General features: G+C 43.2%; 1 protein-coding gene across 10 annotated transcripts in view; it reads left to right on the top strand.

Moving 5' to 3' along the window:
• Positions 1-22,254, top strand: part of NHSL1 (NHS like 1) — a 164,901-nt gene that overhangs the window by 55,474 nt on the left and 87,173 nt on the right. For 2 of the 10 annotated variants that reach the window (XM_072331385.1, XM_072331382.1), the window contains exon 1: positions 11,583-12,265. The exons of the other annotated variants lie outside the window; for them this stretch is intronic. In XM_072331385.1, coding sequence (XP_072187486.1) covers positions 12,061-12,265 — 205 coding nt within the window. In that variant the 5' untranslated portion in view covers positions 11,583-12,060. Of the gene's footprint in view, positions 1-11,582; positions 12,266-22,254 lie in introns of those variants that run through there. 10 annotated transcript variants of the gene reach the window in all.

Here is a 22,254-nt window from a genome sequence, read left to right as displayed (position 1 = left end):
AAGCTAGTTTAAACTGAGCAGTTACTTAGTAAACCTCTTTCCTTAGCAAGGGTGTGTACCCCATTATCCAATAATGAATAGCCTGTGTTTTTCTTGTTTCCACCCTGATGGGGCATCTCCCTGACAGGAGTGACACTGAAATAGCTGTCAGTTGAAATGACCGAATGCAAACGCTCAGCACCCTCCCCGGGAAAACATCCCGTATCTTGGTACAACAGCATTCCTGCAGCCTAACTGCTGCCACTGTGCAAGAGCTTGGCTAAGGCCTTCCCGCCTGTGAAAGCATGCTTAACCAAAGCATTTGGGGGCTTACTTTAAAAAGTCACAAGCTATGAAAATAGAAAAGATTTTTATTTTTATTTTTTTAATATATCTCTTGAGGTTTGTACTTCTGTGATGTTTAGGTTGTGTGATTTTTCTCTCATCCCTCAAATGAAGCTGAGACTTTTTCTGTTTCTCTGAAGATAAAAGACGAGAATCTTGTCCAGATCTGTAATTCTCAAGGACGGGGCTCTGTGGGAAGAAGCAGCACAAATATGTTTCACCCTGGGTTTTGCAGAAATTGGCAGCTGTATAGAAGGCAGGAAGCAGGCGATGAGCATGCAGGGTGTTTCCCCCCACACGCAGAGCAGCAGCCTGGTTGCTGCATGGTACTTTGCCTGTCTCTGTGCAGTTCCCACTTGCTTATTCCAGGAAGCATCATGTGGAGCTGGTACAATTATGTGGAAAATGTTTGATGAGGTTAGAGAGAGTTTCTCATGTGTGAACGTGTGGCCCTGAGTAACAGTGTCCATCACCTGAGAAGAAAGGAGTCATTATGGAGAGGCCGTGGGATGAGAGAAGATAGGAAGGAGGCCTGCCTCCCTGCCAGGAGACTGCTGACCTAGTTTTACAGGCAGAACCTGTAGGGCAGCCACTGAGGAACCTCTGCTGAAGACATGCAAAGGCAGCAGCCCTCTGCAAGCTCAAAGTGAGTTGGTGGTGCCTGGAAGATGAGCATCTGGGCCTGCCAGTGGACCTGCTGCTAGTGGCAAGGAGAGGGTTTCAGAAGGCATCTGAAGCTGCCACTCTCAGAAGAGGTGTGTGTCTCTGCGTGTGTGTGTGTGCACGTTTGCTGGAGGAGGATTGAGTACCTCTCCTCACCTCAGCTGCCAAGCAGCAGTGGCTCCTTTCCATCAGGGCTGGAGGGTCGAGAGGACACCTGGATTTTACTCCACTACTGGCAGTCACTCATCCTTTTTTTCTTTTCTCTCCATCACAGAAATGTGTTTTCTCCCTGTTTTGTAGCTGCTTTGTGCAGTAAGCTCTGAAGGTGCAATCCCTAGTCCAAGGCAGGGAAAAGAAAGTGTTGAAAGCCAAGCAGCAGACAACAACATTGCCAAGAGAGCCTACAGTTAAACATTTGTAAAGGAAATAAGGTTCCCTGGAATGAGGGTGGAAACACATTTCCACTTAATTTCAGGAGGTTGCCCTAACAAACTGTAATGTCTGTTTGGCTGTTATAACCCATGAACAAAAAGAAAAGTTCACTTCAGAAGATGGCTCTCTTAAACTATTTGCCTTGGCTTGGTCCTCCCCTGAACTGAGGAGAACATAATGATGTGTTTTCCTCTCTTGGTCCCTCTCTTGGCTAGTTGCTGAAATACCATTTGTGTGTGTTAAAAATTGTCTGCATCCAGTAATGAACTTCCTGTGATCTCAGATGCCATATTCCTTTTTGCACTGTGACAGTGTCCTTCAGAGTGTATCAAGTGACTTGAGTTTTTTTTTTTGGTGACATCACTCAGATAAACACGCTGAGTGCTCTCTTAATCCTGCTTTTACTCCGCTATGAAGCTGTTTTTTGTTTGTTTGTTTTTTCCTGTCGGACACTACAGGCATCCTTTTCCCACACACAGTGAAAATAAAGAGCCATGTAAGAAATAAAAAGAGGAAAATAAGATTTCACCTCGCCCCCACAAACAGATTTTCCATTGAAGAAGAGTTTGTTTGAAAGCCAATGCTTTTGTTGAAGTTCCAGGAAAAGGCTGCTCCCACCACCTTTTCCTCATCAGTGCCTGGGATTGTCCAGAAGGGAACTTTAATTTTCTTGAGAACAAAAAGAAAAGGCATGGTGTTACAGCCACACCTGGGGGCAGCTCCCACTGAATACCTGAGTGGGGAGGGGGCTGCAAGCAGTTTCTGGACTGTTGCTTTTCTAGGGATAACTCACAGTATATCTAAAGCAGGCCGGAATGTGGGAGCCTTAAAGGAGCTGCCCAGGCTGTTTGTTTTGTTGTTTCATATATAGCTTTAAAGTGGCTAAAACTGTGTTTTATCTCTTATGGTTACCCATTCACTGATAAAAGTTTCTGGCAAGTACAATGTAATGTAGCCAAGTTGTGTTTATTTATTTATTTGTTTGCTTGTTTCGGTGAGGTGATCTCTAGAGCAGTGAGTCTGTTGCCTTTTCCTGGCCCTAAACTAAACAGAATAGCCTGGGATTGGGTAAATAGCACAGCTCCTAATATATGAAAGTCTTTTGTTACGCAGAGAAATATTAACTACACTGAGAGTTCCTGAAAGTGAGTGGTTTATCCTACCAAGCTCAGTAATTGTCCTAATGAGAAAACAATACTGTCTGTGAGGAAAGATTGAAAGCGTCTCCCAACATCTATTTGTCTGAGCTTGGGAAAAGGTGCTATTGGATGAGAAGAGCAAATCCTGCTCTGGCCATGCTCATACTTGAAGGAAGTTCTGTAAGTGCCAGCAAATGCCAGGATGTCTTTCATGAAGCTAATTTTAATTTATTTTTAGACTAGATTAATAGTTGCTGCAATATTTGCCTTGCACATTTTTTAATGGAATGCTTTAAAAAAATGGTTTAACGTGATCTCTTCAGTGTAATTGTGCTCTCATATGATGTCTTTGGTGAGAATGAAGTAGCACAGTTTTACCCAGAATTGTTTGGAAGACACCAGTGTGAAATGCAGAGATGACTCACAATGCCTTGGAGGAAGGAGAGTTAGCAATTAACCACAGAGTGTGCTATTATCTCTGTGCCAAAGCTGGCTGAGAAAGCTGGTGTGTTTTCCACTTCGGAATTTCAGGGAAAAAAAAAAAATATTGTAGAGAAATACTGTCTCTTTAAGCAATCTCGATAATCTTGACAACCTAATGAGTTCAGAACAAGTAGTAGAGGAGGCATGTGAGTCAAAAAATTGTGGTGGTTCCCATCTAGAAATCACTGTTCTTTTTATTTGATGAATAAATGCATATAAAACATGCTCCTTATTTGTCAGTGTGCTCCTCTGGATGAGTAAAATTGGTTGCATAACAAGAATGCGGTGTGTGTGTGATAGAGCGTGTGATTAGATAATAAGTATTTCTGCATAGATTTCTTTTGTATGTAATCTCATATGTCTGTTCTCTTATTTCTTTAGGAATATCTATATGGGCATCTGTTTCTACTACTGGTAGTTTGCCAGATGCCTGTAAATAAGAGATCCTTATTGCAAGTTAAATAATAAGCAACTTCTTGTCATTTGTTTTCTGTTTGAATTTAGATCAGTAGAGCTTGTGTTGGTGACTTTGCAGGCAGAACTGGGAGGACGCACAGATTCAATCTTTATTTTTATTTCTTTACAATAAAATTCCATCCTCTCTAAGACCTACATTGAATATGTGATTTTGATGTTTTATTTAAATTAGCTTGATGCTTTTTTCTTTTGCGTCTGATGGCTTTGACTTCTACCTACATGGAGAATACAGAGAGAAAGGAGTTAGCTTCCATGTTGGGTCCTCTTCCTCACTCCTTGCAAAGACATGTAAATATGTTGCTGTTGTGATGCATTGCTCTGGGACCCAGGATGGTTTCCATGCATGCTCTGGGATATCTGGCTGCACCACTTCTTCCTGTGACAGCATGCAAACTCAGGTAATACACTTGAGCCTCTGTCCTTGTTTCTAAAAGGTGAAAGACCTCATGAGATGCTGGATTTGGCACAAGGACTGCAGCTGAGCCTATTGTATTACCTCAGTTAGTAAAAAAAGAAGCAAAATATATAGGTAGGAATAGTATTTTATCATTGGTTGTAGAAGGCGTGCTGAAGGAGGTTAACGATGCATCAGAATTGATACTCAGCTTCCAAGGCACCTAAAGAGGGAGGTTCTGAAGAACTTGTGCGGTGAAGAACCTGAAGTTGCTTTCAGGCCAGTACAGTATTGCAAGCAGATTGCATTGTGGGCAGGAAAAAAGCCCTAGGAGAACACTAAGCATGTAATTTAATCCACTGGTTAATAGTGAAATGTCAGAGAGGCTTCATTTGAAAACGAGTATCAAAGCATGAAACTTTGCCACGGTATAACTTCCTGAAGCAGCCAGCAGTGATTGGAAATAGCTTTGAGAAGTCTGTAATTCTGCTTTCCTCCTTGGGAGAAGCTAATTTGGGATGTTAGTATTGTGGCAGATATCTTCTGTGCTCTCAACAGATTAGAATCTGACGAACAAATATTTTTGTACGCCTGTAATTTCAATAATACGTGATTTCTCTCTCACTTTGTACCCCTCCCACCTTTTATTTCACTCAGTGCTATGCCAGAAGATGCGCTTCCTTCAGATTTGTGACGAAGGTGCAAACTGCAGAGTGCAAACCCATAATTTGGCTGTCCCTGCCCAGAAAGGGGCAACAATGTAAGAATTGCCCCTCTATTTTTTAACCCCATCTAGACAGCTATTCTGCTGAGGCTTTTTATTTCACGTGCCAGCAGTCGAGTGGCATCTTAATGTTACTTCTGCTGCTAGTGTGAATGTCCTGATTTATCTGTGTTCTCTTCTACTGAGGATTACTCAGGGTTTTCATTTTCCCTTCTGTCCTCACCTTCTTTTGTCAGTTGATAAATAGGAACTCATCCTGTGTGTCGGTATGTTTTCTATACTGCCCACTTGGGAGTACCCATAGCCCTGCAAGAGTAACTTTACCTACCAGTCTTTTCTATCCCTGGTTCTTGTTCCACCTGGAAACTGCTACTGACAGGGGGAAATATTAAAGTGTTTCGGGGTTGCAAAAGGAAATTTGAGTTGGTTCCAGGGCTGGATGCAGCAGAAGGAAAAATGGCAGGGGGGAATTTTTCTCGTTTGTCACAGTTGGCGCTCGTGCTGAATACATAGATGTGCACATATGGAATGAACACATACGCAGACACTCCATATAGAGAGAGTGCATGCAGAGGCCATATGCTATTTTAGAAGTTTTCTCCTGCGTTTTTTATCAAGCTTTTAACAGGGCTGTTTTAATTGGAATTACATTGAACTGTGTGTGTAGGGTAGTAATTGACACACAAACTTCATGTTTTTCTCCTTGCTGTCTGCATGTCAGCAACATTCCTTGTGCTCATCCCCCGCCTAGAAATGAGTTTCTTTTAACCTAGAGGCTGTTGGGGGAAGAAAGGGGATTGCAGCATTCCTCTGGGCGTGGTGGGGCTGGGTTGCATTTACAAATTCTCTCCAGAGTTGCAACACTTCCTCTGTGCTTACCAGGCTAAGCAGGCATGCAAACGGACAAATGCATTGAGAGGGCACAACAGCCATCCTGCACCTGGGCATACAGGTTTAAGGGTGTAAAAGTGAACTGCTTTTTTGGTGTGGAAGGCCTCAAGTCTGCCCATGCATCTCACTGGCTTCTGAGTGTATAAAGCACAACCAGAAAAGCACAACACAACACCTTTTCCATTTATGGATCTAGCTGCAGATTGAGCATTTCTGAGATGACTGATAATTTTTTCCTCTGCTTCTTCCATACTCATATTTCCCCCCCACCCCCCCCCCCTTTTTTTGTGGCTCTGTTATCTATAAAAAATAAAAACAATGGGATTTGTGTGTGTTAATTAGTTTATGTTAACCAGCAGAGGGCTTCTCTACCTCAAAGCCAACAGACGTCCTCCTGTTTCCCTGATGTTCCCTTAATCAAAGAAGTGGGAAATAAAGACCTTCATTTAATTCTCCAGTATACCTCCTTGCTAGCATAATGGCTCTTAATAATACGTTAATAAGTGGGGGGTTTTATACAGGTTTTTTGTTTGTTTGATTGATTTTTAAGTAGCTCCCAGTTGTTTATAATAAGGCTGTCAGCATTTCCACGGGAAACTTGGATAACCTCTTACAAGTTTCTTGTGCTTCATCAAAATCTCTCTCAGTTTCTCATGTAACTGGAAGCTTCAAGGCCTCATGTGCACATCCAGGTATTAAAGTTGATCTGAGCCCTTTTCTGGTGTGAAAATGGTGTATGCTGAGTAAGGCAGTAGAGGGTAAACGTCTTACAGTTTAGTTTAAAACAGTGCAAGTTGTATTTATATAAGTTCAGAAGTGGTTTTAGTGTATGCATTCACGGCAGTGCTTGGGCGAGCTAAGTAAACAGAAGCAGAGAGAAATATAGGTGACGCAGGAAGATTTTATACAAGGACACAACTTTCCTGGGGGTCAGGAGCACGAAAAGAAGCTTTAGGGTGGTTTGGTTTGCTGCATCCTTCGGGTGAGTGAGGACAGCAGCCTGGGGACTGGCTCCAGGGCTGTGCGTGTGACTTCGTGTTGATGAGAACTGCTACTGATCACCTTTTGAGACTCAACGAGCAGCTGAATGGCTGGGAAAAAAATAAAATCTTCAGGGAGAAAACATAATCCCTGCTTAAAAATGCAATACTTAAGATAGTTAATCTTCGTGGACTGTCAGCACTTGGGATTTATCGGCTAGCAGTTGTGAGTGGGCTCAGGCAGCCAAGCTGCGACTTGGGAGAGGGAGTGACCCTGTGGTTGGGAGATTGTTTGATGTTTTGCTTTTGAAAGAGATTTTGTGTTGTGAAACCAGAGCTCGGGGCGGCTCTGAGCTGAAGCGGAGGCAGCAGCCCCAGGCAGGACGAAAGCTTTTGGTTGGGCGATTTTTGGTTAGTGGCTAGTCATGCCCGAGTCGAAAAGCACTGAAATTGTTAATTGCATTTTAAGCAGAGATAACACCGGCTTTGTCTAAATAAATTGCTAAAAGCTAGATCACGTTTCCTCACCTTCAACGGTGAAGCGGCGCCTTGCTGCCTGCTGCTGCCACCTGGCGGCTGCCTGCTCCCAGCCCCGGGCTGCGGTCCCGGGGAGCTGCCTGCGTTCCGGCTATTTGTGATCTGCGTTTATAGGGACTCCTTGCAGAGGTACAGCAATGGGAAGGAGGGAGGCTGCTGCTCTGTGCCCCGTGAAAAGGTGTTCAAGAGCTCTCGCGCTGTCCGTGGCCATCTGCAGGCTGACTGTGGCCTCAGCAAAGCCTGAGGTACAGATGGACTCTTGGCGCAGCATAACCATATGGAGGCCTCTCTTTTAGCTACTTGTTTATGGTATAAGTGCATACACACATATATACACACCTTTTAAGAAAATGGCAAAATTGGTAGCAAAAGATAAACTACGTTTTGATTTGTAATTCTGCCCTTCAAAGGCCCCATAGTAGCTGTGACAAGAGCAATGGCTAGGCGTAGCTCTCTGTGTGAGACCAGGCTGATACTGAAGTAGGTCACGAGGCCAATCACCAGGAGACCTACTTTTTTTCTCGTAGCTTTGCTACTTATCCTTTCTGCAATCTGGGGCAAGTAATTTGATTTTGTTCTTTTTTTCTTTCTACACTCTTTCCCTCCCTCATCCCTCCCTCCTCTGGCCCATTCTGATTGGAAGGGAGAGTTTCTTGCTCTCTGCTTTGTACAGAAAGGGCCAGCATCTTAACCAGATGGTTCAGACCCTGTTGTAATGCTCAAGTGTGCTCTGTCTCTGTAGATATAATTTAGGAACATGGATTACTCTGTGGGTTTGCACTGTGACCATAGTATAGGGTGTCTATGAGAGCAGGTATGCTCTAGATGAAGGCCTCTGATGGAGGTCAGATTCACAAGCTTCCTGTAGCCAAGCTTCCACAACATCTCTGCCTAGAGATGATCAGCAGTGCTGGGGAGAGGTGATCATGCATGGGTGTACTGGTTGTTAATATACAGATGGTAGCAAATGTACAGAAGAAATAAGTAAAGGAAAACTCACCAGTGGTGGTGCCTTGGCTGAAGAAGCTGGGGCAGTCCTCACTGGAGAGCAATCTCCAAGAGATGCTGCCTCAGTGGGAGTCAGCCCTTAAATGAGGTCTCAGAGGGGATGGAGTCGAGCTCCACCCCATCTGGGAGCACAGCTACATCACTCTCACCTGTGCTCCCACAGCTGACCCCACACTTACCTCAGCTGATTAATCAGAGGTTCAGGCTGTGATTACCAATCTCCCATACATATGGGTGATGTGGTGGCACTGGGGCCTCTTTCAGGGATGTGGAGTCACCCTACGCCCTGTACCATCCACAGCCAGAGCTGTGTGGTGAGCAGTTGAGTCTACAGGCAGGATGCTTTCAGCAAGATTTTGTCTGGGCTTATTCTGAGCGGGTTTATGACTGATAATAAAAAATGACTGATCGTGACAGATAATTTGTTGTTATCACCTTAAGGAAAATACCCTGGAAGCCTCAGCAGGAGGTGCCCTCTTGGTGACTGGAGCAGTTGCTACTCCAGGAAGCTGCATTGTGAATCACTGCTGTTGCCGTCTGGTTGAGTCATCATAAATGATAGACTAGGAAATGTAAAAATTAAATTAACGTATGAACTGTGCCAAAAACCACAGCCCAGCTGAAAACAGAGACTTCTGCGGTGTTTGGGTTGGTGGTGGTTGGTTGTGGGGTGGTTTTTTTTCTGTACTGAAGGAATTTTACACCAAACCAAAACCTCTTCCTTGCTTTTCCTTGCGACTTTTACTTTTTTGTTTGGCTGGCTCTAGGGAAGCATGGTGGCTGTGAGCCACGTATATGTTTGCTTAACAACTTTTAGAGAATCCTCTGAAGAACAACTTTGTGATAAATGCTGAAAATCCTGTCCATATACACATATCTGCTTTTGTTTGTCTTTAAAAATAACTAGGGGGAGGACTAACTTAGATGTCTTATATTTTATATTTCTGCTTCAAGCTCTAGTTTTTCTCTTCTGTGTTTGCTTCGCAGTCTTTCCTAAGATGGTTTTGTATTAAGTCAGAAATAATGCATTCGTCTTTACTTGCATAGCCTGGGAAATATGAAACCTATTTAAAAGTATGACAACTTTGTTAGGGAGAAAATAGTTAAAGCTTATTGGATGTGTATCTTGTGTCTCTCAAAGGTCTTTACAAAGGGTATTACAAAATCAAATTGAATCCAAAGCGTGTAAGTTTTTGACTCATAAGACCTTATGCTTAGCTACTGATTAAAGCATGGATTAAGCTGTAATTCCATTTGTGTTAACGACTGCATATTGTTTTTCAAACAGTTAATACTGTTCCTTTTGATCTTGGAAAATTTACTTTGATCCAACTTTGTGAGCATGTTTGCTGTCCTAAGTTTCTCATCACCTGCAGATAAAAAAAGCATTCTGTGATAATAACAGTATCCCAATCTTTTCCTGCAATGAAATGTAATAAGGCCAAACACTGAACAAAGTGTCACACCAATTTGTATTTACAGTAACAGTAGCATAGTGATGGTCTACCGCCTAAAGCAATGTTTTCTCCCTCACCTCATTGGAGTTATGACTCAGCAGCATAATATAAAGCCAGAACTTCAGACAGGTTAGGAAAATTCTTAAAACCAAATTGCTGCCAAGACTCTGGGCAGATCTGTGGGATTTATTCTGGTATTTTGGGTTAACCTGAATGTTGCTTTCTCTAATCTGCTCCTATGAGGCACAGTGAAGAAGAGGTGTCTGTGATCCTGCATTTCCTGCCAGGTTGTTATATGTCTGGGTTTGTATAATGCAGACAATAATAGGTGTGGTAGTGAGCAGTTCCCTGTCTGTTACAGTACAGGCAATTTCAATGATTGCTTTTTCTCAAAAGAAACAGTAAGTTGACTTAAAACTCGTTCTTTGATTTTTACATGAAATCCTGCCTGTTTGATCACAGACTGTCTTAAAGTGGATATTCTAGTGGTTGAATGTCTCAACCACATTCTCAAGTTCTTCTGTTAAGCTAAAAGTCTAAAGAGAAACATCAAAAGAATTCCCTCTCCAAAACTCCACCCAACTCTCTTGTCTCATCAAGAAATGTAAATAAATAAGCGAACAAACAAACAACAAAAGAGGGGTATTTCTAAGAAGTAAAACTCAGAAATGATGTAGCGAGAAGAACAGTTGTTAACAAACAGTATGTGTTCCCATTTCCCCACCCTCTCAGTCCCACTACACCATCACTTTGGGGAGTGGTGGAAGACCACTGTATGTACATATACATTACTTCACCAGATGAGCTCAATTTAAATGCAACCTATTAAATTATTTACAGAAGACAGTTGGCCAACCCATTGTACTGTGTTGTAGGAGCCAAAGGTCACTTTGGTTTGCCTGGTTGATTCACAGGGTAATCTGATACACTACTTAGCTCTTTGCCTGCCAGTCAGTGGGTTAAACCTTATCCTCTTATTATGAGTCAGAGAACCATAACTTTCAGAAGAAGCCAAAGCCTTTATTTTTAAATGATTTTTGAAGAAGCCATGCAGCATAATCCAGAGGGCCATGAGAGCATCTACTGGGGGATCAGGGCATGTTCTACAACAGCAAAAACCTGGCATGGTAGTTGAAACCGTGCTCTCATTTTCCTAAGCTGACAGTTCTTGTGCTAGCATCATCAGGATGCTAAGGCATTCATGTTCATTCTTCAGATAGATAGCGTTTTTTAGCTTAGTTTAGTTTAGTTTTCTGGCTTCCCATCTACCAGCTTCTCCCTGAGATAGTTTTATTGGGTGCTTTGTGCATTCAGGTGTATTCATTTGTGACGAGACACAGAGTTGAATGATTTTGGTGAAAAATCCCATTGATGGACCTGGTATGGGGGATATCTGGAGGCTGTGTAAAGCAGAGTTCCTTTAACATATTGTATTTGACTCCCAGGCTTGGTCCCTCCAGTGGTGTTGGTGTGCAGGGCAAGGACTGGTGTTGCACCAGCTGCTGGTGGGGTCTGATTCTTTAAAACCTTTGCAGTGTGGAGTGCTTTCTCCAGATGCTGATTTAAAGGGAAAGTGACAAAACATGGGACAAAGCTGGGAAATCTGTCTCTGAGCAGCTGTTGCACCGGTGGGAATCTGATCTCTGGCAGTGGCTCATTGTGGTTTTTGTGTTCTATGCACTTGTTATGTTGGTTGTTTTTTTTCCCCCCTTTGTTTTTTAAATGTTACCACTAGGAACATGGGCACAAATGTTTTCAACACTCTCTATTCAGGATGCTTGTACAGTTTACAAGCACCAGGATATTATTTTCCTTCTCTCCAGATCAGCAGAGGCACACAAGTGCTTTTCTATTTCTACACTCAGAGTTCAGAAGTTTGCGCTGCCACCGAGCTGCCTGAATAAAGGAGGAGTTTTGCTCCCGTGGTTGTGCTTTTAGGAAAGCGAGCCGATCGTATTTCACTCTAATCCTAAGCGATAGCCACGCAGCTTGTTGTGTTGTGAGGAGGGTCTTCCTGGAGCTCTTCCGCCAGGCTTTTCATCGCAAGAGTGCGGGGCAGCCAGCATTCGGAGTGGAAGCACGGTGGGTCTGCCAGCCCTGCCTCCTGCCTGCTGCCATGGGGTGTTGCTGATGCACCGGGGCAGTGGGTTGGATCATGTGCGCTCCTACAGGGCGATGCCAGGGAGCAGAGCGGAGCTGCAGCTTCTGCTGTTGAGTGGAGAATGGAGAAAACACGTGCCTCGGCGCTATATTCTGCTCAGCCGTTACATGCTTGCCTGAGCCGCTGCAAGGTGCCACTTTCTGCTGCTTTCCAACCCCTTTGTTTTCTTTGGCAGCTCGCGAAGCGCTGTATCCAAACAGCTCCGGGGGAGCTGTGCTGGCACGGTGACCTGCCTCCACACTGGTGCTGCTGTAAGCGCAGCGAGGGGAGACCTGGATGGAAGTCACTTTGAAATTGTTTAGCTTTCCACAAAAACCCCCGAGAAAGCAGACGGGAACGGTTTCAGAAAGGTCGTTTTGGAACCAAGGCCGGTAGCTGGCTTAAAGGAAAATGAAAAAGGAGTGTGTTTCGAGATCTTTCAAACTCAAACAAAACACAGGCTCCCTCTCGCGTGCTGTAAGCTGGATAAATTTCTCCTCCTTGTCAAGGCAGACAAAGAGATTGTTTCGCAGCGATGGTGAGCTTTCCTCCATTTGCGTGCAGCAGGTAGACGAGGATGATGAGAACTGGACCTACAGGAGCCCACGCAGAAAAGGTGACTCGCTTTCTCTTTCACCCTCGTGGTCGGTATTGGTGGTCAGCCACCCAAGTCCTGCCTGGAGCCTTGAGCTCCTCACTTGGGAGCTGCAGGTGGGGTTGGATCAGGAGGAAGAAGGCAGCACAAAAGCTGAGAAGTGGTGCTGCCTTGTCTAGTTTTTTTTTCTTTTTTCTTTTTCTTTTTTTTTTTCCTCAGGTTGAAACTGTGGAGGCTTATATTAATCTGGAAATAACTTTAATTTCCTGTGTAGGAAACATAAAGGTTCTGATTGTGTGGTGTGTGAGTAAGTTTTGTTGATGTTTCTTGCGGCCAGTAGTGGCTAGTGGTAAGTCTTCTCGGCAGGTTCAGCTCTCCTCTCTCTGTGATACCATGAGCTGCTTAAGGCTCCTCTTGTGACATGCCGGGTGGGTCTTTGAGGACTGTCTAGCGGTCCTGCTGGAAAATTTTAAGTGTATTTTGTTTTATGAGAGTTGATTGAGAGGAGGTCGGAGATGCAAAGTAAAGCTGATGTTGCGACAGTAATGGTAATTGCTCTACAGAGAAGAGGAGAAACATCTAGGATGTGAGCTAGGCACCCCTGAAGGAACCTTGGAAATGCACAGCATGGAGTATATCTTAATCAGAAACTGTAAACAACTGTCTTTATGTTTGTTCTGAGTTTTTCTTTGGAATAGGGATCGTCAGGTACTTATCCCACCATGCCTCATACTTGCCATAAATCAGAACAAATTCAAGAACTTTACACCTGTGACATGATGATGAATTACTGTTACCTGGGCATTTACTGGCTGGCAAACTGCAATGTGCATATGTGTGCTTGTGTGTTTTTTAAAATACTTGACAAAATGACTTGATTGTAATTCCTCCAGTGCTGCCAGAGCACTGGCTTGTTAATAGAAAGTGTAAGGCTGACTCAATTCTGCTGTAAGGTCTCTTTTGTAAGAGAAGGCTGGCTCTTCAAGGGCATTTGAACTTCAAAGTGATTTTTATTTCTTTTTACTTCTGGGAGCAGTTAGTAGCTATTTGACCAGAATTTTAGTTCTGAGTCAGAATAAATTGTGGCTTTAGAAAATGGTTTGGAAGCAGGAACACTAACACAGGATGTATACACTCGAGCTTGGCTCTTTGTACACTAGCAGACGATTTTAATCTGTGCTTTGAAGGTTGTTTTTTAACCCCTTTCACTGCTGACAAACTAATACAACAGGAGATTTCTTTTGCAGTTGGTCACTATGTTTTTTAGTTGTCATATTTGTGGTGTGCAGCATCATCAGCTCTGCTTTCAAGTGGATCAGTTCTGCTGCCAATTGCTGCCTAACTTCTGTAAAGTTTCTCGTGCTGCATTCCTTACCCAGAACTCATGCCACAATGCAGAGATGGGGAAGGAAGCTTTACTGATGGATTAATGGTGTACTAATTTTTTCTGAGACCGTTATTGTATGTGCGATTTACATAGAGAAACCATTGTGCAGGCTGTAGGGGGAGGGCAGAATTCCTTCTGTAATTGGGCAGCAAGATACGAAAGCTTACATGCCTTCTATTGAGATCATAATACATTATTTTTGAAAGGAAGGTGGAGGGAGGTAATGATTATGAGGGGTTCATTTTCTCCATACAGGGTTATAGGTTACCATGTGACTTTACTTGTAAAATCTGTTCTGTGTGCTGACTGGGACTCTCTGGATGGAAGGAGCTGACAAACTGTCTGGGGATGCCAAGGCTGAAGGGAGTTTGGACTGTATCAGCCATATTCTCGCAGCCACAAAGGTTTCACCCAGTGCTGCAGGTCAGCCTCATGTGGCGCTGGAATGGATCGAGTGTTTGTACCTGTCTGAGTCGTCCTGGCTTTGTGTGTAAGGGCAAAAATGTCTGATAAATGAATACTTAGCCTTGCTCCATTGGACCGCTGCATTATAGCTTGCCAGCCATTGTAAAACTGAGGGCTCCACACAGTATTGTCCTTAGCACTCAAATTAACCTGCATGGTTTGAGGCAAAAGCAGACTTGAAAAAAGGGAAATGTGTAGGAGCCTGGGACAGTGAATACTGCTGTATAGGAAATCAGACTGTTTGTTTTAAGATAGCTGAAAACCTATTAAAATTTCATCTGTCAAAATAATTTTGCCTCCAGTGTTCCTTGATAGAGCCTGGCAAATCACCGGTTCTTCTACTTTTTTCCTTGGCTAACTGTACCTATACAGGAAGGAGGGTTAATAGAAAAGCAATTCATTTAATTTCAATTTCTTTCTGAGCTGTTTCTCTTCCTGTCTTTTTAAACCTCTTATTCTTCTGCCGCTTCATTGCTCTTCCCGTCTCATGTTGCATTCCCGTGAGGCTGCTAGGTGACAAGCACAAGGCAGCATGTGTTGCTTGGTATTTCACCAGCAAAATGGCTAATCTGCATTGGCTGCAGATTGAGACTTGCAAACAGTAGCAAGCAGTGATATTGGCTGGATTTGTCGATTTAAAATGAGCGAGAGAAACAAAAAGTAAATGCTAACTGCAAACATGGGGCACACCCTGACGTCCTGCTCTGCTGAACTCTGTTTGCACGGAAGGCAATTCAGGTCTGATGGTTCATGCTTCATTGTTAAAAGCCCTCAGAATAGCAGAGTGCATTTTGGAACCCATGGCAGCAATTAGTCTTCACATCTGATGAAGCAGTTACTACACGAGACAATGAAAGTCGGTAGCAAAATAAAGGTTGGTTGTTGGATCTCACAGATCCCTCTTCCTCCTCAGCCCTCTAAGCTGGAGGACTTAAAATAAGAGTGAATTGTTACTTCTGTGCTTCTCTTCTTTAATCTGTTTTTTTTTGTGTGTGTGTGTGTGTTTTTGTTTTTTAATATGCAACTCATTAGTTTTGGGGTAGCGTAATATTTCTTTTTGCTGGCGAGGGTGGCTTTTGTGAGGTCAAATGTCATACCTCATGTTTCTTCATTTTTCACTGGAGAAACAAACAACCTGGCGGGGCAGAGGTGAGCCTCAGCCAGCTCCTTACCCACAGGTTGAACTGGCAGAATCACATGTGGTTGTACATGTAAAGTGAAGTCTGGAGGTGCCTTCCCATCTTGTGGAAGTCACTGAGATGCAGAATCATAAGAATGCGCTGGGTTGGAAGGGACACAAAAGATCATCAAGTTTCAACCCTCCCGCCACAGGCAGGGCCACCAACCTCCAGATCTGGTAATAGACCAGGTTGCCCATGGCACCTCACCACTCTCTCTCCCCCTGACATCTAATCTAAACCTTCCTTCCTTGAGTCCACGTGCTTGGTTGTCACTGCCTTCTGTGGCTGGTGCTGCTGAGCTGTGTCTTGTGGCTTTGTAAGGCATTTCTGTGAGCATAGGGCAGCTCTCTGTGTGAGGGATACAAGCCTGATATCCCTCATAGGAAATACTCTGAAGAAGCAGGTGTAGGCGAACGGAGGCATGTTGCTGCTCCTGTTGCCAAGTATCCTCAAACTGTAGCTCACAGTGGATTTTTCCTTTAAAAAAAAAATACTGTATTGCAAAGTACTGATGCATTTGTTCTTTGAAACTGGATAGAAGGCATTCGAGTGCCTGAAGAATTATTTCTGGCATAAGGAAGTATATAAAAGTCATTCATGTGAACGTTTTTACCCCCCAGACCTGTACTGTTACTGCGAGCATGACACAGCAAATTAACTTCAGAGATAACACCCGAGTCTCTCTGTGGCAAAAATCTCACTGTGTTTACCTTGACTTGGCAGAAAGTAAGACAGGTCACATTACAGCTCCAGAACACCTCACCAAGTCTGAGTCTGGTTGTCCTTCATTGTTCCTTTCAACACAGGGATGGCCCATGGGGCTGTGTGGAAGGCAGGACTTTCCTCTGGAGCCCTGAATTCACTTGACTACATTTATTGTGTGATTTCATTTGCATTGTGACCCCTGTGAGGTCTGTCCACAGGTGGCAGTGGGTGAAAAGGAGATTTTTACACACACACACACACACACACACACACACACACGCTTTCTTCTCTCCTCCCAGCTCCTGTCTCTCCTTACTTCTCTGTTTTTTTACCCACTGCCACCGTTTCACTTGGTCGCTTTCCAGCCCTTCAGCACCACACAAAAGTCAAAAGACTTGGCTGCTTTTACCTCAGGCAGCTCTACCTGAAAAACTTCTTTGGGCTCATTAGTCAGAAAAATTTCTTTTCTCCTGTAACTGTGGTCTTTTAAAGGCTAATTCAAACAGAGTTCAAAAGGTGGCAGCCACTAAAATTTTGTTGTCTGTTGGCCAAGTCTTACTATAAAAGTGTTTGGCATAGCTTTTATTTATATATTTATTTATTTATTTTTGTCTCCTTCCGAAACCAGTATAAACTTCAAACTTGTTTTTAATGCTGGAATTTCTTTCAATTCATGGGTAGCTCCTTGTGGGTTCAGCTCTTGGTGCCACTGTAGTGTGTCTGATGGAGGGAATTTTGTCATCCTGATGACAGCTCTGACCTTAGAAATATCCAAACTGTAAATGAGCTTCCTAACCATCCACCGTATAGTATTGCCTGGGAATGTCACCAGGCTGCCCAGAGCCATATCTAGCCTGGCCTTGAATGCCTCCAGGGATGAGGTATCCACAGCCTCCTTGGGCAACCTGTTCCAGTGCCTCACCACCCTCTGAGTGAAAAATTTCCTCCTAATACCACAGAATCACAGAATTGTAGGGGTTGGAAGGCACCTTCAGAGATCATCGAGTCCAACCCCCCTGCCAAAGCAGGTTCCCTATACCAGGTTGCACAGGTAGGCGTCCAGGTGGATCTTGAATATCTCCAGAGAAGGAGACTCCACAACCCCCCTGGGCAGCCTGTTCCAGTGCTCTGTCACCCTCACCGTAAAGAAGTTCTTGTGCACGTTCATGCAGAACTTCCCATGCTCCAGTTTCTGGCTGTTTCCTCTTGACCTGTCTCCACACACTGCTGAAAAGAGTCTAGCCTTGCCACTTTGCCCCCCACACCTCAGATATTTATAGACCTGGATCAGGTCCCCCCTCAAACTTATTTTCTCAGGGCTAAACAGACCCAGTTCACTTGGCCTTTCTTCATAGGAGAGATGCTCCAGGCCCTTCACCAACTTTGTGGCCCTCCGCTGGACTCTTTCCAAGAGATCCCTGTCTTTTTTGTACTGAGAAGCCCAGAACTGGACTAACCTAAACCTCCCCTGTCTCAGTTTAAGACCATTCCCTCTTGCCCTATCTATGCCATCTGTAGTTGGTTTCAGTGTTTGGCACTAATAAACAAGTTTGGTAATATCAGATGATAAGTTTTCCTCAGTGTTCCAAGGGCAGGAATTTTTGTAATGCTGGGCAGTTTGTGTTCTTAAGTGCTTCTTAGAGAAGCAGTTTTGAAATTTACAGCTCTGTCCTCATCTAACTTCACTGTAGAGCTTGATTCTCAAAGCGTAGGGATGGTCTTTTGTAAAGTCCAAATGGCCTTTAAAATTTTGTTTTTAAGTGGTGAACACAGTTCTGAAGTATTCCAGTTCAACTGAGGTGATTTTGAAGAAGAGCGGAAATCATGCTTTCCTTGTTAAAGGGATGTAGAAGTTACAAGAATGGTAAATTTCTTTAAGCAGGATCACTTAACCCACACTATTCTAATGTAAAATTATTTAGCGGGCAGTCTTTCTGCATGCTTTTTGCAGGTGCACAAGTGGAAGAAAATATATCTGCTAATACAAAGATAAAGGCCTATAGACCTGAGGGAACTGGTGGTGTTTTTAGAGGCCAGAAGATGTGGTGGTTTTAGCAGTGGGGTGTGTGTGTGTCTGTGAAAATGGTTCTTCAAACTTCAGGCAACTTCATAGATAACCATTTATGGAAACCTCAAAAAGCATTTGTGTAGAAGACTGGAATAACTCCAAAACAAATACTGCATGGTTTATGTTCTTTTAGTGGACCTTTTTTTCTTCTTCTTCTTTTGGAAAAAGAAATAAATGTTTTATAGATGCAATTTTATATTTGAGGAAGCATATAAAAATCTAAACGTTTAAGTGGAAAAAGTGAGTGATTTGATATGAAGCTCGGTTACTCATCTTGTAATAGATTTTTCTTCCACATGTAAGTTCTATATGCACAGGTAAAACTGGATGTTTTCGTATGTATTTGAAGCATTTGTGGCAATTACCCTGTATGGATGGGTTTGTGTCTTAGTATCTAAGGCTGATGGTTCTGTGGCTGTAACCATTGGAAGTTATGCATTTGTGGAAGCAGTTCTCAGCTGGGAGCAGAGATACTGCTTAAATTATCTAGGCATGCACTATTTGTCTTAGTGTGTTTGCGTGGTTGCACAGCAGAGGGTTGTTTAAAACTTTAATGATGTACAGTGGCAATCAAAACTCTTCCTGCTGATAAAACTGCTGGAGCTATTTGAAAGTCTGATATTTAACTACAGCTGGAAGTAGCAACTTTTGCATGGTCATACACAATCACAAATTTAATCAAAACATTTCCTTCATTTCCCTGTCTTCTGGCAGACATTGCTGTACATGGGATCTGAAAGAAGGTTTGTTGAACAAAAATTTGCAAGCAACAGAAGCAGGTTAAGTTCAAGTAAGAAATGCTGATAGGTGTCACAAAATCATTTAATTAAGGGCACATCTCTACTTTTGTTTTATCAAAAACCACAGATCTAGCCATTGTTGCTCTTTGTTTCAATCCCTTGCTATTTCTGTAGTATAAATAATTCTTATTCCCCAGAATGAACTGGTGGCTGCAGCTCCCGGGGAAGATGCCAATTCCTTTTAGCAGCTTTGTGCTACTGCTGTTGTTCCTTTAGGTATTCATTTGTGGCACCTGCTATTATGGAATTGTGTCTTCACCTCTGAAGTGACACCACTTTTATCTTGTGTGGCTCCCTTTGAATCTCACTTGCAGTGTAGCTCCAGTAGGAGATTTCTTGGTTTCTGTAGCAGAGCACAATTTTGGGGAAATGAGAATCAAACAAACAGAGCTGCACCTGTGCTAGGTGTGCATTTCCAGAGTGAAAAGGATATCATAATCCATCTCACCTTGCAGTTTAGCTTAACTTGATGTTTGAATTAGCACAGTCGCCAGAGTAGAACTCTTCATAGAAGAGCATTTGCTTGCTTCTTTGAGCAATGGAGAAATAAAGGGGGTGCTGTGATTTTCTTCCTGAGGGTGTGGTTTTGAGCTTTATGAATGTTTTCAGGTTGTATTTCATTAATCATACACAGCTTTTTTTCTTGTTCCCTGGCTACCTCTCTCCTAAATTCAGTGAATCCTTACACTAAAAGATTTGGATAACTCCCTACCAATACAGAGGTAAAACTGATGCCTCCTGACTTTCATATTTTCCTTTCAGTTCTTTATATTTTATAAAACAGAATGGATGTTTTCCTGCAAGACATTGTATGCAGCATTTTAGAGGAAACAAAGCACTGTATGTGCTTTCCTTCTCCCCCCTGCTAATAAAATGCTAGCATATATGAAATTTTCTGTTTCCATGCAGTTGTTATTCAACTGCACGTGAGCTGTCCTCTAAAACTGAGGGAGCCTTTGTCTTCAGAGTGGTCATAGTTCACCACTCTGGCAGGACATTGCAAACATTATAGCTCCTTGTTTTTCTTTTTTGATCTCTATTACATATGAAAAGAAAAAGTGATTTTGAAAGTTAAGAGTGTGGTTTAATGACTGAAGCTAATGAATTTTGCAAGAGTGTATTTAGTTTCTATTGCAGTGTTTGGAACTAGTAAAAAAGGGGATTTGACAGCTTGTAATTTAAACTGTGAAATATGTTTTCTTCTTGTCTTTTATCCCCAGAATCTCAAACAAAATAAAGCTAATTAAGCTCTAGATTTCCCAGCCATTTATCCATCCACCTGCTCTTCTGCTGACATTTATCTGTTCATTTATCTACCAGCCTTCTTTCCCTCTCATAGCTCGAAGGCTCGTGTTGTCTGTTTCTGGTGAATTGAAAGGAAAACTCAACTATAACCTCATGTGCTGCTTGCTGCTCCGAAGTTAAAACCGAAGTGATCTGTTAAAATGTAAGGCTTAGGTGCTTGTGACATCTGTGCAAAGCGTATTATCAGCATGAGGATGTATGCTGAACACCTCGGAGTACGGCACATTTTCCATCTCAGAGAAAGGTAATTAATATGTATACCCTCTGCTCCTTCTGGAGCTTCCCTTACATATGGTGCAGCAACTCCTACTTGGCACTGTGTCTTCTCAAGGCAGATGGTTTCCCTGGACATTGAGCTCTGTGGTGCACCAAAGGGAGCTACGAGCTGTGAATTAAATGCATTGCAATTGGTGTATAGTTTGCGGATGAATCACTTAAAACAAAAAGATGTGAAAACTGCGGAAGGCTTTTGGCAAAGTTACTCAGAAGTTGTCAAACCAAACACTGAAGCAGGTTGGATCACAGTGTCCTGTGCAAACCGTGGTCTATGTCCATTAGCCGTACATGCAGGTCTGACATGATACTGGTGGCTGCAGCTCCTTTGTGACTGTATTAATGAAAGAAGGACCTATAGAAAAAGCATACTTGTAACTTCAGTCAGCCAAGCCTGATTTCAGTGCTTGGAACAGGTGCAGAGGCCAATGGAGTAGAGGCTGTACTTGCTTCTAATTTCCATTGATTCTTTTAAATCCATTTCTCCATAGCTGTCAACAGTGCTGAAAAGCAGATGACTCAGGGTAGTTACAGCATGGTGTACACTTAAATGGAAACTTTCTTCCAGGGGTTGTAAACTCCATTTTATTGACCTTGAGTAACGCATGCAGTGCTATTTGTGATAAATACAGCATTTTCATCTCAGAATAAAAAAGAAGTCATTGTGACATGCGATGGCAGAAGCAGGTAGGACATTATACATTTGACTTGTAGCCAGCTTGATCCATGTTTGTGAAGGGAAAGCGGTGAATGGCACAGCTGGGGGCACTGTGAGCTGAGCCTGACACTGAGGAAACTGCAGCTCCTCTGTCATCTCTGTCAGGCCATGATTCACCTGGGATGAGAGGAAAGCAGCAAACCCATTAAATTAATCAGGTCAAACCAGAAGTAGCTCATTTAGTTCTCCCTGCTCTGTGCTTCACACACACACACACACACACAATCAACTCCGTGAAGAGGCAGAGCACGTCTGTTCCAGGAGGAGTCACAGCACACACTTTGGGGGCTGGTTCAGTTTTGTAGCTTGGGAGGAGCTGGGACAGGTAGGGGTCCAGTAGTGTTTCCTGTTGTGGTGCTGTAGTAACCCACACACCACTGCTGCGTCCCTCTGCACGCAGCTCCCGGTGAAGGCACTGCCTCAGTTTGCAGCTCAAGGACAGCAAGTGACAAAGCACAAATACTTGATGTTCATATTTGTGTGTCCCTAAAGAGAACTGCTTAAAGTGGTGCAGGTTTTATCAAGCGTCATATTTCAGTGAGCTATTCGTGGCATGTTAAATGAACGTTTCTGGCTGTGTGAATGAGAACTGCTCCCAGCCTGTGCTTGCCTGCACACAGTTGAGCTCCTTAGACAGGAGTAGAAACTGATTTTTCTGAATGTTTATTTGTGTTTGTCTTGTGTTTGATGGCCTTGAGGAGATTGTAGAGAAAGGATGGTTGCTCTATATTAGGTTATGCTGTGTTGTAATTGTATCTATGTAGGGAGACAGCCTGTTCTGTTCTCCTCCAGGACAACGCACAAGGGTATGGTTGTCTTTGTCACTCTTGATCTGTTAAGGTGTGATTTGCCTTCTAGCCTAAAAAAAAGGGCAATAGTTCAGGTAATTCCAGGTGTCCTTACTGCCACCCTTCATTTTCATGTTCCCCAGTACCCTGAAGCATTCTTCAGTAACCCTGGTGAAAGACCATGCCAGTCTGAAGGACCAACCAATGGGAAACCCATGTGGTATCCCTGTGGTGACCAGTTGAAGCTGCGCGGGAATGACTGAGCAAATGAAGGCGCTTATGGGTTTTTCTTTGTTCTGTCTTATCTTGTTTTATTTTAG

Source organism: Excalfactoria chinensis, chromosome 3 (assembly GCF_039878825.1).
Source record: "Excalfactoria chinensis isolate bCotChi1 chromosome 3, bCotChi1.hap2, whole genome shotgun sequence".
Lineage (NCBI taxonomy): Eukaryota > Metazoa > Chordata > Aves > Galliformes > Phasianidae > Excalfactoria > Excalfactoria chinensis.
This window is presented reverse-complemented; position numbering and strand designations above follow the sequence as displayed.